Below are 13,625 nucleotides of genomic sequence, written 5' to 3' on the forward strand. Positions count from 1 at the left end.
AGGGCTAACACCCATCTGCCTAGCCTGGCCGATTGTGTCTCCTCCGTGTCAGCTTTGTGCATCTACTCCATCTCGGTGTCACACCGATGTTAAATGGCTTCAAGTCTTGACTTCCTGGTCATTGAACTCGCACTGCTCTTATCAGAGCAGTAGAGTACGACTCCCTTCCTCCTCCTCCTCCTCCTCCTCCTCCTCCTCCTTTCCCTCGTCTCTTATCCTCACCCTCCATCTCCCTCAAAGCATCACCCATTCTATCTGTCTGTCCTCCTCTGTATGTCTGGCTCTCTTAATTTGGTTTCATACTTCATTGTGGCTTTTTGACAGTCTGTCGGGCAGCATTACCCGGCACACTTTTGATGGCCGCGCTGTGAGTAACATTTGAAGGTGAATAAGCGCTTTTTCTTCTCCCTCATCCTCGTAAATACTCCCTCGTTTGTTTTCTATCCCGTCATTGCAGTTTATCACTTTTGTGCTGTTGTTCCTGTCCTTTCTTTTCTTTGCACAGACATTATGCTTTTGATCCTACAGGTATAAAACATTTTATGCATTTTCACTCTGGCTTCAAAGGACTTAGTTCCTGTATGTTATTTCATAAACTCATTTACCTCATCCAGCTTACTTGTCCCATGTATCTGGATACTTATTATAGATTATTTATAGACTGTTCACGTGTCATACGCTGCTCACTTATCCATTTACTAACTCTTATCTTTTTGTTCTGCCCCCCTTTTTTTTTACGTCCTCTGTTCATATTTGATGGGACTATAGGGACTACATTTACTCTCAGTTCTTATCAGCCTTTACCTTTGTTTTCCATTAATTTGTCTTGCCCATACCTTCTTTTCACAATTATTCTGTTGTTTTTTGTGTTTTTTTTTTTTTTGGGGGGGGGGCAGGGGTTGAAGCTCTTCTGCTGTACAATTTATCTGTCTACCAGTTCATCCCTCTATCCTTCCCATTCATCTCAACATTATCCTATATGTAAGTATTTGTATGGCATCCCGGTATCGGGTCTCCTAGATGCCCAGCTAACCCTGCACTTGACCCAGACCCGACAAGGATGCATTTCATTATAAACCATTTGGTAAGATCATCACTGTGGGGACAGTGTCACAGTGCCCATGCCTCGTGCCTCGCATCTGTTTAGCGACACGCAGTTACCGTAAAAGATGGGCCGCGACTTGATGGATAGCACACAGGGATACATTATCACTAGCTTTTACGAGATACAGAAGGAAAGAAACGAGGGGGGGGGGGGGAAAGAGTAAGGCAGTCAGAGTTCTTGACTCGTATTCACTTGTCCCCAGCAGAGGAGTGGGCAATGAACCCTGTGGTTGCTCACCCCCATCCTGTCCTTGCTTTTGGCGTTTCACTTTGTGGCTCTATTGATATGCAAGCAGTCAGTTGAAGCTAGACGTAGAGGAAAAAGTGCAAGTTCTATATTTTGAGGGAGCTTGTTAAATGTATCATTCTACTGATTGAGTAATTACACACACATACAAAATAGATTAAAACATAAGGATGACCATAGAATAACTGTTCTTACCTTTTTTTTTGGGGGGGGGTCAAGTCCTGATGTAGAAATAAAAAGATAGGACGATAGAGTCTCAGAGAAAGATGTAGGGAGAGGGGGAACCAAATAATATCAGACAGAGAAAGAAAGAAAGAAACAGAATATTGGAGTCTGTGTGAGGGATGTAGGTCTGTGTGTGTGTGCGTGTGTGTGTGCGTGTGAGTGTGCGTGTGTGTGTGTGTGCATGCTAAAGATAGGATGGTTAGTATGGATACACAAAGAGCAGAAGATAGATTGAAATAGCATCATTTGGGCTACAAGTATGTAGAGTGGTTATTGAAATGCTCTTCAGTAGATGTGAAGTCATTTTAGAACATGGCTATATTTTTTATTCATGTCACCTGGTGAATAGACCTGAAACTGCTGCTTTATATCTGAGCCTTCATATTTCTTCTTCATTTCACTAGCTAACAAAAGTTCACAAAGAAGTGATGTATAGTGATCAGTTTTTGTGACTTCTAGCAGAGTTTGTGTGTGTGTGTGTGTGTGTGTGTGTGTGTGTATGTGTGTGCGTTGTTTGTTTGTGTTTCCAATTTTTCCTGAACGTAAGCAAAACGTTGCATTTAGAGGAAATGTTGGCACACATGAGGTGACAGTCTATTACATGATGGCAACCGCAATAATTCTCTGTTATTGCCATAGAGATATTTGAAGATGTAGGGCTTTATTCTCGCCAAAACTTAGATTAGTTCCACAGTACAAGGTGTGTGATAGATAATGTGTATGCGGCAGTGGTGGGGAAAAGGGAGGAGAGACTTAAAAACACTGTTATTCTTTGAAAGAAAGATCAGTTACCTATGTCATGCCATGCAATATCTTCAAAATGAACCTGTGAATTACAAAAAAGGAATGGACTTTTTTGTTTAAAAGAAAAGAAATCAAAACATGCACAGTGTTTCCCGAGGACAAATTGCTATTAAATGGGAGATTTTTTCTATTTTTTTATTTTTTTTTGAGAGAGAGAGAAAAGGCTGAAGTTTGAAACACCAGCGTACCATGCTGACAGCGAGAACCCGATACACTGGTAAAGCGCATCATAATTGCCGAGGTGCCGGTGTAGGGTTTCAGTCGGTCACAGCCTTTCGTTTGAAATCCGAGGCGCGAGGGGATCGCATTCCCCCGGGATCTCCAGGTGCCATGTTATTGGTGGATTAAGAAAAAGGGGGGGGGGGGGAATGTTCTTGCTGTAGTGCCGAGCAAAGAGAAAAGCAGCAAGGCCAATCTTGACAAGTGAGTTCATGCTCTCAGCTTACATAAGGTGCAACATGAATTTTTAATGCTGGACCAAGCACCCAGGCTATGGTTGCCTCTCAGTACAGGAGTCGATGCGCAATGCCTGTAAAGCTGTCGGTTCATACCGATTGATTTTTACAAAAGTGAGAGTGGAAGAGGACGGGGGCAAGAAGAAAAGAGACAGAAAGTTTTGTTCAGTGAGTGTTCCAAGGTCCATGTGTTTCAGATCTGTAGTAGTTCATCAAATTCATATCATTTGATCATCATAACAGTAAACATAGTACAATAAAAAAAAAAAAAACTGAGGTTGTATCATGCATTTCAAAAATTTCAGCATGTCGATCATGTTTCTGGTCAAGTGCTTTACTGATGTAATTTGGCATACATTTCTGTTAAGTTATTATAATGACGATTTGTCAGATTTGTTTTTCATCTAAATGACTAAATCAAAGAATGCTTAATTGTATCATAAAGAGTGTACTTGAACCTGACAGAATCCTGACCTGTAAAGTACAAATTATCTTATTTGACCACAGAAAGACCACTTTTAATCACTAAACAGGTATACATATTGTTATCAACATCCAACTCTTTTGTTATAAAGTACTCTAAGATGCACATAGATGCAATGTCAAATCAATGTACATGTTATCTTCAATCTGCTTGTTATCAATGAAAGGAGCCTGCCATATTTTTTTTTTTTTTGAGAATTTGGAATGTATAATCTCTAAATGAATCTCTGTAAATATATATCTGTAAATATCTTTGTAAAGCTATCTCTATCTATCTCTTATATCTCTGTAAATCTCTATAAGAAATTATCAACAAGCTATGCAAATTGTTATTGACTGTTGTGCATGGTTTAAAATGATTTTCAGTGAGATGGTCATTGTCATGTGGCATGCATTGCTCTTATCTAAAGTTAAGAGAAGAATCTTACTCTTCCACAGTCTTTTCAGAACTCCTCAAGAAAGAATATCCTCCAGTCTTCACATTAGCACTGCTTTGTACTTTTACCATTTTTCTGCCTTTCCTGTACCTTAAATACCTTATTAGGTCTACCCATAGATCTTGTGAGTGCATGAATTTATGGAAATTTTAGATTTCAAACTTTCATTTGGAATTCTGACTTTGAACTTTGCTCATCACTGTATCATATCACAAGGTTACATGCTGCTAGCATTCCACACGTACTTGATGTCTGTTCATTAGAACTGCCACAATTGCTCAGTCATCAACAAAATCAACAATTTACATTGTCTGTCAAAATAGTACAGCTGTCTTAATTCAAGTTAATGTATGTAAGGCATTGGTGAAAGTCTTGAGACGTGACAGGGAAGAGGGTTAAAAAAGAAAAAAAAAATTGCCTTTGTTGTACAGTGTAGGTGCATGTGCACAAAGAGATAAAATGGTAAGTTGTCCGAGTGTGAGTGCTAAACTCTACGTCCTACTGCGCTTCCATCCTGAAGCAAAAGTTCCCTCAACAGTATTGATTCAGTGGACCCGATGACTTAGAAGAAGTACCAAGCACTGGACATTCACGTATCAGGGAAAACACACAAACAGGCGAGAGTCGCACACAGAATTCATATGCTCAGTGAATTCCGCGAACACCATCAATCATTTATTGGTTTCCTCTTCACAGAAATCCTTGCCATGCTTTGCATATTTCATTGGCATCTGTTTTTAAAACAAAACCAGGTGAACAACAAAAATCTTCCTTACTCTGGGGGTCCCCTTTAATAAACTTTCCCCCTTAGTGTGCATCTACCTTTTCCCTTTTCAATGCCACTTTGATATACCTCAATTGACAAATAGAATGCCATTCAAACGGATAGCTCAAAAAGACGTGCAGGCTGGATTTTAGTTTTTGATTTTGCATGACAAGGAGAAGAAGAAATGGGGGAAAGCTCATGCCAGCAATCAGAAGTAGATATGAATTGAGTTTGCCTGCCTCAGATGCGTCATCACTGGAAGTCAGACCATTTTTAAGTGGCAGACCATTCATCGCTCAGTGTGCATAATCTGTTTGTTTGCCGGGGTTCACTGAAAGTCGCCTACAAATATGAAATAATCTTGTTAGGTGCTAATTCTGTTGGGGGGGGGGGGGGAGATCCGTGCTGTCATAGTGTTTAAAAGCACACACACACACACACACACTAGATAAAGGGGGTAGCCTGTCAAATGTCATCGCACTTTTGCAGTGGGCTTGCATAAAGGTTGCAGTGATTTCAAGGGTAGTTGAAAATTTTTCTTCTCCTTGTCAACAAAGGAAAGGTTGTTTGTTTCCACGGTAAAGGAAGGAAGGAATAACCTTCAACATTTTAGACAACTATGTATATAGCATCAGAGAAAAGTTGGCATTAAGAAATGATTGCAGTGACAAAGTATTAGGGGCAATTCATTTCACCCTCATTTTCAGGCGGCTAGACATTTCATGAGGCAAATGTTAATTTGATTAGGTGTGCTAATACCTCCGGTAATTTGACTGTAGAGTGGAAGGGCATTGGATTTTGGCAGTGCCTAGATCCACTCATATCCAAATGACTGTATGCAAGGTCAATTGAATGGTGTGCTTCATTGATTCATTCATGAATGCTAATGTAACAATTAAATTAGCATTGGATTGACATCAGCTTAAAAAATGGGAAATTAATAAGAGCTGTAACATGCAGAAGCACAGGCAGGCGCGATGGTAGAATGGCATTGTATGGCCTTGAGACACCTGTCCACATCTTAACATAGCAAGGACATTTCTTCTTGCTTCCTGCTCGTGTAGTCTGCTGCTAAAATTTGTCAGTATATAATGACTGGTGCTCAACACAGGAAACAAATGTATCCAGCCATAAATTTATGGTCCTGATAGTGGACATATACTGAAGTCATTTCAAGAGAGATAGACAGTACAGTTAAGTTATATCCATGGAGATGTCTTCTTTGTCTTTTGCTTTTACTTTTGTAGGTGCAAAATACAAATTATTTTTAGGTAAAGTCTTTCTGTGTCTACATGATTATGATAAAACCCTAAAGTACCACACCTTGTGACTATCCTTGCTTTTCTTTCAGCTTCTCCCTATTCATTTATCTCTTGTACACTCTCTTATATTCATCTCTGTCTGGTTATATTCTCTTCTTTGTGTTACCCTCCTTGAATTAATGCTTTTGAGTGTACTCATGGTTTGTGTCATTTATTTGTGTATGTGGGCATTTCCACAGTAAAAGGGTACACTTCAGAGATGCTGCATTATTTTCTGTTTCCAGTATGCTTTGCCCCTGATACAATACAGTCTTTTAAAACAGTTTAATTTTATTCAAATTGTTGCCAAAATGACAGATTTGGGGATAACGTCTGTAACGCTGAACAGACAAGTCAAGTAATGAATGCTCATTGAATCTTTGTTGTTTTTTCCACTGAATGGCCTGATATTGATTTGAGAAGATCAAAATAGCACTAAAATGTGAACAGAAACAACAGACAAAAATGCAACAATTTTGTCTGTTCATGTTCATATGTTCACCACTAAGTCTAGAAATGGTATAAAACATTGTGTTCAACAGTATTTCAGTGCTGTTATCTGTTCAAATCAACATTAGGCCACTGAGTTGAAAAACAACAAATTTTCAATGAGCATCCATTTTTTGGCCTTCATGTGCTTGTATATAGCTGTCTGTCAGGTATTACACACATTTTCCCCAAATTTGTCATTTTGGCACAAATTTGAATACAATGCTTCGGTTGGGGCAAAGTTATCTCTCATTAAACTGTTCTAAAAGATCATATTGTATTGGGGGTAATGCCTGCTGGAAACAGAAAATAAAGCAACATCCCTGAAATGCACCTTTTTACTGTGGAAATGCCCATGAGTGTCAGGGAACACAATGCCCACCGTTACAAAATGTATCCTGTAACGTGTCCACAGCTTTGGTTGTAGCACAACAGAAATAACAGAATTTCCCAAATCTTTTGAATTTGCTCAACACTTAAGAGTGTTACATGATATATGCAGTCAAAAAATTGCTGACTGTACATGTCTGCTTATTCTGCTAGTTACATTGGTTATACACATATTCACATACATGAATATATCAGGGCTCAATAGAAGTTGTGTTTTTGTTTTTGTTTTCGTGTCGTGGCCTGTTTGGGCCATTTAAAGCTTTCAATTTGAAATTTCTGTGGCCTGACAGAAAAGGAAACGTAACAGTCCACTTTAGATCTTAGTTATCCATTTGGGTCACCAACTGATGACCTTTTGGAAAATTTGGTGGCTTGACATCAGTCTTTAGTAGTCACTGCTGATGTCAAGCCCCGTGTGATATTGTTACTTTTTAGACCTGATTAATTAAGAACTTGAAGTAGATTGAACACATGTAGTTTTGGATGTCAGTGACACTGAACATGGCATCATAGAATTGGCCATTACGTCTACAGCCCATTTAGCAGCTAATTTGTCAGTATTGTTGCCTCCTCGTAACCTGACGTGCCTTACCAGGCGGTGGCAACGCCCCCGACTAATTTCTATGGATTATTAATAGCCCTGTGTGCTCGTTCCAGCTTAGCTCCTATCCCCCGATGCCACCAGAGGTCATGCCTCTCCACAGAGAGGCTGCATTAATCTTGTTACCAGCCATTTGTTGCTAGGGAGACCATCTTGTTTGCGCGACGACGGGCTCTCGTCCACGAACCATGCGATGTAATCAAATTTCTTCCCTTCAGTCAGCAGCATCTATCACGTTTGTGTGCATTTTACTGGCTTGAATAATTGAAGCTGTTAGATTCATAAAAACGTGCCGTTGAATTCGCTGCGAGTGTGCTGTCTACACGCCAAGCAGCCATTCATCATCTAAAGCAACCTTAATAAGAGGATGATGCATGATCAAATGTTACTCTGGAAGAAAGGTGTTTTCCTTTGTGGTCAACAAATACGGCAGGTTGAAATCGTGTAGAAGGTACTTAGCCTAATTTCAAATACGGTACAATTTTCAATAAAAAAATTTGTGTCCGATATGATCCATATTAAAAGAATAACCTTTTAATCCCAGGTCATAATCTTCTAGTTAGCCTGACAGAAATTTCCTTCTTTCTTTAAGCTGTTAAGGTGTCTGAAGATGGTTTGACAGGGAAAAAAACACAGTCATTTTTTTTTTTTTTTTTTGAAGAGTAGATCTTAACTTACTTCTCTGTTGCCTTCTAAAATCACAGTTTACAGACTACACTAAACATATGTCTTTTTCACTAGCTTGCTAAACTGTAGGTGTGTATGCTGCTTGCATTTGATCTGGAGTAACTACTGAGGATATCACCTGAAGGTGTGAAGTGATTGAAGGTGACAAATGTAGGTCTAAAGTGACTGTGTATAATTATTTTGAAGATACCACACCAAAGAGCATCATAAATGCTTTGATATATGGAAGTGTGATTCTTCTAGCTGTCTGTGCTTGGGGTGTAACACTATATGTCTTGCTCTTATCAACCTCCATAGTTGTTGTTTTTTTTTTTTGCTCTATTTCGAATGTCTGTAGAAGAAAGGATCTTGGTTGAGACTTTGATAAGTGATTGAATCCATTACCACTAGTTTCAGAAGATAGGAATAGCAAAGTGTTAGCAAATACAAAGAAAAATAACAGACACAGTCTCAATTGAATATGCACATGAATTTCAGATCACTTTTCTTTGATCAGTGGGCAACTGGTATCTCAATCATTATGCAATTATGCTTATGTTTTAGATTTTGCAGTCTTAATTCTCCAAATAAAGGTCAAGAAGTATGAAGAACAGAGCTTGTATTCTTACATTACTGAGGAAATGTAGTGGAGTGTAGTTTATGTGAAAATCACTGAGATTTCTGGTCACCAATGCCTGTGGTTTCTGCCTTTCAGGTGTGGTACTCTTTGCAGGTACATATTTGTATGTGGTGGTTATTCTCAAGCATGCATGTTCCTGGCTCAAAATGCCGAACCAGTGTATATTTGCGGAGTGTTTGCCAGCTGCATGATGTAATTGGTACCCTGCATGATGGGGATATCATCCCAACATCAGAATGCTGCCTGCCCCGTGACTTCCATTCATTGTTCGACGCAGAAACGGAACACTGCATTGCTTATTTGTTTTCACCAAGAAGTTAAGTCCAAATCAGTTTGTGTGCACGGCTTCGTGAAGCATCTTCGTTTGAAGTGGAGATGAAAAAAAGGAAAAGAAAAGCAGAGAGACAGATGGAGAGGATAGGGGAAGAGCAGAAAAACAGAGCAAGCACGTAACAGACAACTGGTTTGCAGTGTGCCCTGAGGGAAACATTCACTTATTCTAGGGAAATTGGCAAGAGCAATTGTGGGAGATGGCACTGGAATAGGAATGATGTGGCCGATCCATCTTGTAGCAGATAAGCTACGTGAGCAAAAGCGAAATCCAACTCTGTAGACAGGAAGTAGTTGTGCACAATTTGAGGGAACGCTTGTGAGGAGAGAGTGAGAAGGAGAGGGAAAGATGACGGAAAATCTTTGGGGAAATTATGAATGAATTCTTCGCCAATCACAGACAAAAAAAAAAAAAATTCATCGCATTTCCTATCCCGTATATCCGAGGGTAAAACGAAGCAAAAACAGATAGCTGACTACGTTCTCCTGCACCATAGCTGCAGGAGGAGTAAGTGTAGCCTTTGGTGAAATTCCATTATATGAAAGAACCATTGATGGTTCTATTTGCCTTGCAAAAATGATGGTTCTGTTTTCAAGGTCACACTGAGTATTGCGCAATTAGAGTGACAGGGTTTGTGAAAGAAATTATTTCAAAGAACTTGAGCTTTGAAGAGGATGTCAGCTTATCTTTATGTAATCCTGAGTGAAAAGTGCTAGAGCATTGTGCAAATTCATGGGAGTTTTGAGTTGTATTTTCTTGGCAAATTGGCAGGTGCAACTAAGAAATGTGTCGAGAAAAGAGCAGCATGAAGTTTTGGAACAAACCAGACAGCAATCTTCTTTTTTATCACGAAGAAACTGCCAAGGCGGGGAGAGAATAAATACTTTTATAGCCGTAGTTAAAGAGGATGGAGTGCAGGATCTGGAGATGGGGGCTCAAACTAGATTGGAGAAGGATCGCTGCAAGACGAGGAGAAATAAAACCATGGAGGAGAATGAGGAGGGAGAGGGAGGGAGGCAGAGAGCGAGAAAGCTCCGAAGTTGGGGAGTTGTGCATGTTGATGTGCATAGGTAATGAGGTCTGATTGAATGGATGCAGTCGGTTGAATGATAGCTTGATCCGATTCAGCATGCAGAGCAGGCACATACGAACACGCCTGGAGGGCTCACCACATGCATGCATAATGGAGACGGCACTGAGGGGGGAAGGGAGAGATGAAGAGGAGGATGATGCCAGTGATGATGAAGATGAAAGGCTTGGCTGCTAGCCAAAATGCGACAAATGTTCACTACGAGGTCCCTGGACAAGATTTTGGAGACAGGGGTGGGGTGGATGGATAGATGGGAGTGTGTGGAGAGCGGGAGTGCTGTTTAAGAAAGAAAGGAGGAGAAAAAAAGCAAGAGAGAAAGAGCAAGAGAGGCAGAGCTATTTGGAGGGTTGGAGAATGGGACGTTTGCCGCTGTCAAGGGTGGAAAACGATCGTGAGATGGCAGTTGCATGTGCTTGTTCAGAATATACCCATGTGACTTGCTTAGCAGTGATGCATTGCTACATTGAATACTGCTGAAGGGGGCAAGGGGCTGGTGTGCTTAAAGGAACACTGCAAAGAGTCCGGCAAGCATTATCATAACAGACACTTTTTTGATCAAAGTTGTGGTACTGCACAGCCAGAATTCCTATGGCTGTTTCAGGAGAAGCAGAGGGTACATTCTCTGATTTGTATACTTGATCTTTTCACCTCAATGTTTACATCTTGAATTACTGATCATTTACTTCATGTATGTAACATACTGACATGCTTGAAAGTGAATATTGTATGGGTCAGTCCTCCTGTACATTTTCTCCAAGCCGTGCAAAGTGTAGTGTTCAGTGTAATCATGATGTAAAACAAGTTTTCAAAGAAAAGAATGTCAAGTAATGTGATGAAGTCAAGCATTGACTATCATATTTCTCTACTAATAATACCAATCAAAGTGAGAAACAGTTGCACACTACAAAATCAACAATTTTTGTGGACACTGTAGCATTCATGAAATGTTTTCCAAATGTATGCCATTCAATCATTTCACACAAGTTTAACAATGTTTCAGATGTACAGATGTTGGAGACACACCCGAGTGTGAGATTCATACTGTTTGATATACATTAAATAGAGAGTGACGGTAATGAATGGAGTTGAAATGCCTATTGATAATGAGATTTTCTGATGTTAATTCTAGATTTTCTCTTTCCCGTTTTTCTTTCTTTTGTCTCAGGCAAACAAGAGTCTAGTGGTACAGCAAGCAATTCACTGTCATCAGCCACACCTTCAAATTCCAGTGTCAGCCAAAACGATAGCATCAAAACAGCCCTCTCTCCAGAACACAAGCCTTCAACAACCGCACAAACTCCAACCACTGCATCTCAAGTCCCGTCCACTTCACATACTCCTCCAAAGTCGACCCAGACGCTACCCTCGGCAACCAGCACTCTACAAGATACAAGTCCGCCTTCAGTGGCCGCATCTTCAGTGAAGGGTAGTCCACAGTTGGACTCTGAGAGGCAAAACCAGGTTCACGCTTTTGGTGTGGAGTCGACAAAAGGCACTCTCAGTAATGAAGGGAGTAAGAACTATGGGATGAAGAACACGTCTCATGTTGGCTTGCAGAACGACACACCAATGCGTCTGAGGAAGAGCCCTGAGAGGAAAGCGAATGAAGCTCTGACTGTGGCAGGAAATCAGAAATCGCCAAAGGCCTCTCACGTCACACAGATAAAGTTGGAGGCTTCACTTAAAGGAATTCCAGGCAGTACAGTGACCAATCACGGTGTAGTGCGGAAAAAATCCTCAGTCAGAGCCAGCGCTGCCCCGGTCATACCCACTAATCAAAGCAGAGGGTCACTGAAAAAGGAATCGCCTAACCCTGATGTTGTAGATCACATGCACACTGTTGGTCATTCGATCCATATGTCAGGCTCAGTGCCAGCATCCCCTATGACATCTAGACTTCAGGTCACCCCTCTACTAGACAGGCCTTCAGCTCTAGCAACCAGTACTGACAACAATAAATCAGACGAGCTGCAAGCTGTGGCGAAGCAGTCACCAAGGAAAATATTGTTGCATATGCAGTCACAGGGTCCTGGGAAGGATCCTCCTTTGTCCAAGAGTCCAGTTGCAGTGCATTCAAAGTCACCCACTCCAAGTCCTCTAAAACTTGGACTTGCATCAGGGACTAAATCGCCTGTCCGAGTTTCCCCGTCTTCAACCCGTGCCAAGTCCCCTATAAGCAGCACTGCACCCAGCAAGTCACCATTTCGTGCAAGCCCAGTCACTAAGTCCCCTGGTCGAAAGAGTCCCGGAAGACAGTCTCCCGGGCAAGTCGCCCCACTGGACCTCCGGTCAAAACCAACAGCAGCAGTGTCAGAGTCGAGCCCAACTACCACGCAGGGCAGCAGCTGATTGCTGTGTACGTGTGCCTCCCTGGAAGTTGTATTGACTCATACTGCTGGGACATCTACCTCAGTTGACAAAGCAACTTTTGCCGTTTTACTGTGACTGCAGAAACAGCTCACAGAATCACTCATCTTGTATAACTAGCAGCATAGTATACACCCTTGAACTGCCCCACTACATGCCTTGCACTGTTCCTGCTACGTTAAGATGGACAGACCACAATCTTCTCACTACAGAGCCACTTTTGAGATTCTTTGAATCTTCCCAGGTGTGTGGAAGGAGACATCTTGTCTGTTTGTGGCAGACTTACATCATACAGCTGCCGTATCACTGATGACTCGACAACAACAGACACAGCAGGAGGTCAGCAGAGGTCACCTGCTGTGTCAAGATGGTTAATTGATTCTTGGTATGGCTTGCTCTAACCGTTACTTAGAATGGGAGAAGTTCAAATAAATGATTTTTTTTTTTCCTTTGGGGGGGGGGGGGGGATAAGGCTTTTAAAATGCCAATGCCAGACACAGCAGGTAACTGTTAATAAAGATAAGCTATCTCTACCCTCATGGATAAAATATGGAAATGCTATGATCATATGTCGTGTTAGGTGACAGTTGATATGAAATCTTGCACAGACCCCGCTTTCACCCTGTAATTGTGTAAGCCAAGAATGCGAGACCTTCTCGACACAAGGGAGCAGATGATTTCACATTTTATTTCACTATCATTCTGTCACAGTAAATGTTAATTGTGTGCCATGTGAGAGGGTCTTCCAAGCTGTCATGATATCATATTTTTTTGCATGTGCATACAGTAGTGAGGGAAAGGCAGCTGTGAATCCTTGGTGTTTGTCTGAGATTGTGTACATTTTTTTGTACGTATGCTCTTGCTGGCATTGTGTGTATTTGTCTGCATTTGCTTTGATACAAACGTGATTGGTGCAGTTCTGAACTTGCTCCCCTCACCACAAACGGCATTTTGAATTGGTCGCGGGGTGTACTGCACTGTTGGCATAGAATACAGGGTACGAGCCAGCAGATGTTTTGGTAAGCCCCAATAATAGCAGATCAATCCAAACGGGCTGGGAAGGATGCTATTATCATTGATCTAGATTTACATTGCCAGTAGTAATATGCCGCACGCACCACGTCAATCCTCGAAATGCGCAATTTCTCTGAGATGGCTGTTGGCCTCACCACCCCCCCCCCCCCACCGTCATGAGACGTGCGACAACATTTTGGGTAATAGCATTGATT

General features: G+C 41.2%; 1 protein-coding gene across 1 annotated transcript in view; it reads left to right on the forward strand.

Annotated features, from left to right (window-relative positions):
* The window catches only part of LOC140227809 (chromatin-remodeling ATPase INO80-like), a 151,159-nt gene extending 138,349 nt beyond the window's left edge, over positions 1-12,810 (forward strand). The window contains exon 31 of the mRNA XM_072308207.1: positions 11,195-12,810. Within this exon, the coding sequence (XP_072164308.1) occupies positions 11,195-12,378 (1,184 nt within the window). The 3' untranslated portion in view covers positions 12,379-12,810. The remainder of the gene's footprint in view (positions 1-11,194) is intronic.
* Positions 12,811-13,625: the final 815 nt, after the last annotated feature.

Source organism: Diadema setosum, chromosome 1, assembly GCF_964275005.1.
Source record: "Diadema setosum chromosome 1, eeDiaSeto1, whole genome shotgun sequence".
Lineage (NCBI taxonomy): Eukaryota > Metazoa > Echinodermata > Echinoidea > Diadematoida > Diadematidae > Diadema > Diadema setosum.